General features: G+C 44.1%; 1 protein-coding gene across 1 annotated transcript; it reads left to right on the plus strand.

Annotated features, from left to right (window-relative positions):
* The first annotated feature begins 322 nt into the window (after nt 1–322).
* Nucleotides 323–1411, plus strand: LOC111887967 (uncharacterized). The gene is made up of 2 exons (XM_023884098.2): nt 323–382; nt 458–1411. The coding sequence occupies exons 1-2, from the start codon at nt 323–325 to the stop codon at nt 1409–1411; spliced, it is 1014 nt and encodes a 337-aa protein (XP_023739866.2).
* Nucleotides 1412–2932: the final 1521 nt, after the last annotated feature.

The following is a 2932-nucleotide window of genomic DNA, read 5'->3' on the forward strand; positions in this document are numbered from 1 at the left end:
GAGTAGTTCAGTGATCACAATTCATTAGTCGAAATTTCATTTGTAAAGCAACTCAATCATTAGGTTGCTAGTAAGTTTCATTCAATAACAAAAGTATTCGGCTGCCAATTCCAATTTTACCCCTGTTCTTGTTTATTGTTATATTGCTTGATCTCCAACATTTGGTATCAGAGCAAAACAGATCCTGATTTATTGTATGCCCAAGTATCCTCAATTCAACAAGATGACAGCCCCATCATCATCCAATCAGCCCAAAGATAATCCTTTTACTCTTCAATGTCCAATGCTAACCTCACTAAATTACAACACCTAGTTAATTAAGATGGAAGCCATCATGGATGCCCATGGGTTATGGGATGCCATTAAGCCACCAACCGAAGTGGTTGTGGATAGGAAGAAGTGCAAGTAGGCTCGAGCTTTCATCTTCCAATCTATACCAAAGGAGATTCTTGCACAGGCTGCCAAGAAGAAGACAGCCAAGGAAGTTTGGGACTCTCTAAAGTCACGGTATGTGGGTGCAGAGAGGGTCCAAAAGGCAAGGCTAAGGGTACTCAAGAGTGAGTTTGAAGCACTTCAAATGAAGGAGTCTGAAACCATAGATGATTATGCAGGAAAGATATCAGCCATGATTTCAAAGTTTGGGAGTGCAGGGGCAATATTGGAAGATGAAGAATTGGTGAGAAAGTTGTTCGACACAGTTCCGGAGAGGTTTATAAACCTGGTGGCATCAATTGAACAAAGTTGTGATATGGAATCGATGCCATTTGAAGAAGCAATTGGGCATTTGAAGGCTTATGAGGACAGGTTCCGGCTCCGGAAGGCAAGCACACAGGGGGATAATGCCCTGTTGCTTGCTAAGGCAGAAGGCTCGTCAATCCACCGGAGTCCAAGCAAGCAAAATTCAACAGGTGATCGAGGAAGGGGCGGTAATAATAATTGGGGTGGAAGAGGCAGCACACGACGGCGAGGCTCGTCTCATGGCAGAGGTGGGCGCTGGGGTGGTGACTCACGACAGGAGGCGAACAACACAAACAAAAAGCCACAAGACAAGAGAAACATCAAATGCTATGAATGCCAAGAGCTTGGTCATTATGCATCGGAGTGCAAGGGAAAGAAGCAGCAGGACCAAGAAGTAAACTTGGCTGCTGATGAAGAAGAACCAACCCTATTGCTAGTTGTTTGTGGTGAAGAGAATAGTGAAGTTGTCCTATTGAATGAAGAAAAAGTCTACCCAAACCAATTCAAAGAAAACAATGAAGAGAACATATGGTATCTAGACAATGGAGCTAGTAACCATATGACTGGATGCAAGGCCTTGTTTGTTGAACTTGACGAGAAAGTAACGGGGCAGGTTCGATTCGGTGACGGGTCCAGGGTTCCGATCAAAGGAAAAGGTGGTCTCCTATTATGATTGCAAGAATGGTGATCAATTTGTCATCCCAGATGTGTATTATATTCCTTCCCTACACATTAATATAATAAGTCTGGGACAAATGACCGAAGAGGGGTAGGACATAGGGATGAAGAAGGAGTTCCTAAGAATGAATGATGAAGCAGGAAGCTTGGTTATGAAGGTGCATAGATCCAAGAACAGACTTTATAAAATTAAACTTACACCTGGAAAGCATGTGTGCTTAGCCATGAGTATAGACGATGACTCATGGTTATGGCACGCACGCATGGGACACACTAACTTCAGAACACTCGAGGAGATGACACATAAGAAGATGGTATTAGGCATACCCCAGGTGACTCAACCGTCACAGGTGTGTGAAGGATGTATGCTGGCCAAGCAACCAAGACAAGATTTTCTAAAGGAAGCCACGTGGAGAGCTAAAGAGCCACTACAGCTAGTGCATGCAGAATTATGCGGACCCATCACCCCAGCAACCAAAGGAGGGAATCAACATTTCCTCTTAATCGTGGATGATTACTCATGGTATATGTGGGTATACCTGATCAAAACAAAAGATGAAGCGTTGAGCATGTTTCAGAAGTTAAAATTGCAAGTTGAGAAAGAAAGCAGCCACAAAGTCAAGATGATAAGAACTGACCGTGGAGGTGCGTTCAATTCGAATCAATTTCGGTTCTTTTGTGAGCAAGCGGGAATCAAGCGACAATTGACAACACCACACACCCCACAGCAAAATGGGGTTGTGGAACGTCGAAATAGGATGATTTTGGAAATGACTAGGGCACTACTCAAGGCTATGGGGATACCGGATCAATTTTAGGGAGAGTCCATGAGACATTCAGTGTATTTGTTGAACAGAACAAGCACAAAAGCGCTCAAAGACGTAACCCCATACGAATCACTGAAAGCTTCTAAACCCTCAACCGCACACTTGAAGATCTTCGGTTGCGTGGGATTTATGAAGCAATTGCAAGGCCTGAGAAAACTAACTGATCGAGGCGAGCCAATGGTGTACCTGGGAACAGAAGAAGGAACAAAAGGGTACCGTATGTTTAACCCCAGCAGTCGACGGATAGTGATAACTCGAGACGTGATCTTTGATGAAGGAAGGCCTTGGGCTTGGAATAATGAAACAACGGGGGAGCCACTTTCAACGCCCTATTGGACCAATGTTATTGTCCATGAGGGAGCCCAATCCCAGCCGGCCCAAGATCCTGATCAGTCAATTAACAGTAACGAAGACCCTGTGACGTCGTTAAACGATCTCTATGGAGACATTGGATTGGATGACTCACGACTTGAAGACTCGACACAGTCGTATGTACCTGGTACCAACTCAACACCTCCCAGTCGAGTATGGACGATCCAATCAAGAAGCGGGTTTGTAGCTTCATATGATGACACACCAACAAGGGGCTTTCGCTCAATCAACGACTTATATGAAAATACGACTAGACTGGAGGAGGAGCAGATACAGAATCTGTATGAAATTAATCAAGAATTAATGTTGATTGATGA

The sequence above is a fragment of the Lactuca sativa genome, chromosome 5 (assembly GCF_002870075.4).
Source record: "Lactuca sativa cultivar Salinas chromosome 5, Lsat_Salinas_v11, whole genome shotgun sequence".
NCBI classification, from domain to species: domain Eukaryota; kingdom Viridiplantae; phylum Streptophyta; class Magnoliopsida; order Asterales; family Asteraceae; genus Lactuca; species Lactuca sativa.

Coding starts and splice junctions, on each gene's coding strand:
- LOC111887967 (XM_023884098.2), top strand. CDS start 323: ATGGAAGCCATCATGGATGCCCATGGGTTATGGGATGCCATTAAGCCA. Junction 383..457: donor TTAAGCCACCAACCGAAGTG/GTTGTGGATAGG, acceptor ATTCTTGCACAG/GCTGCCAAGAAGAAGACAGC.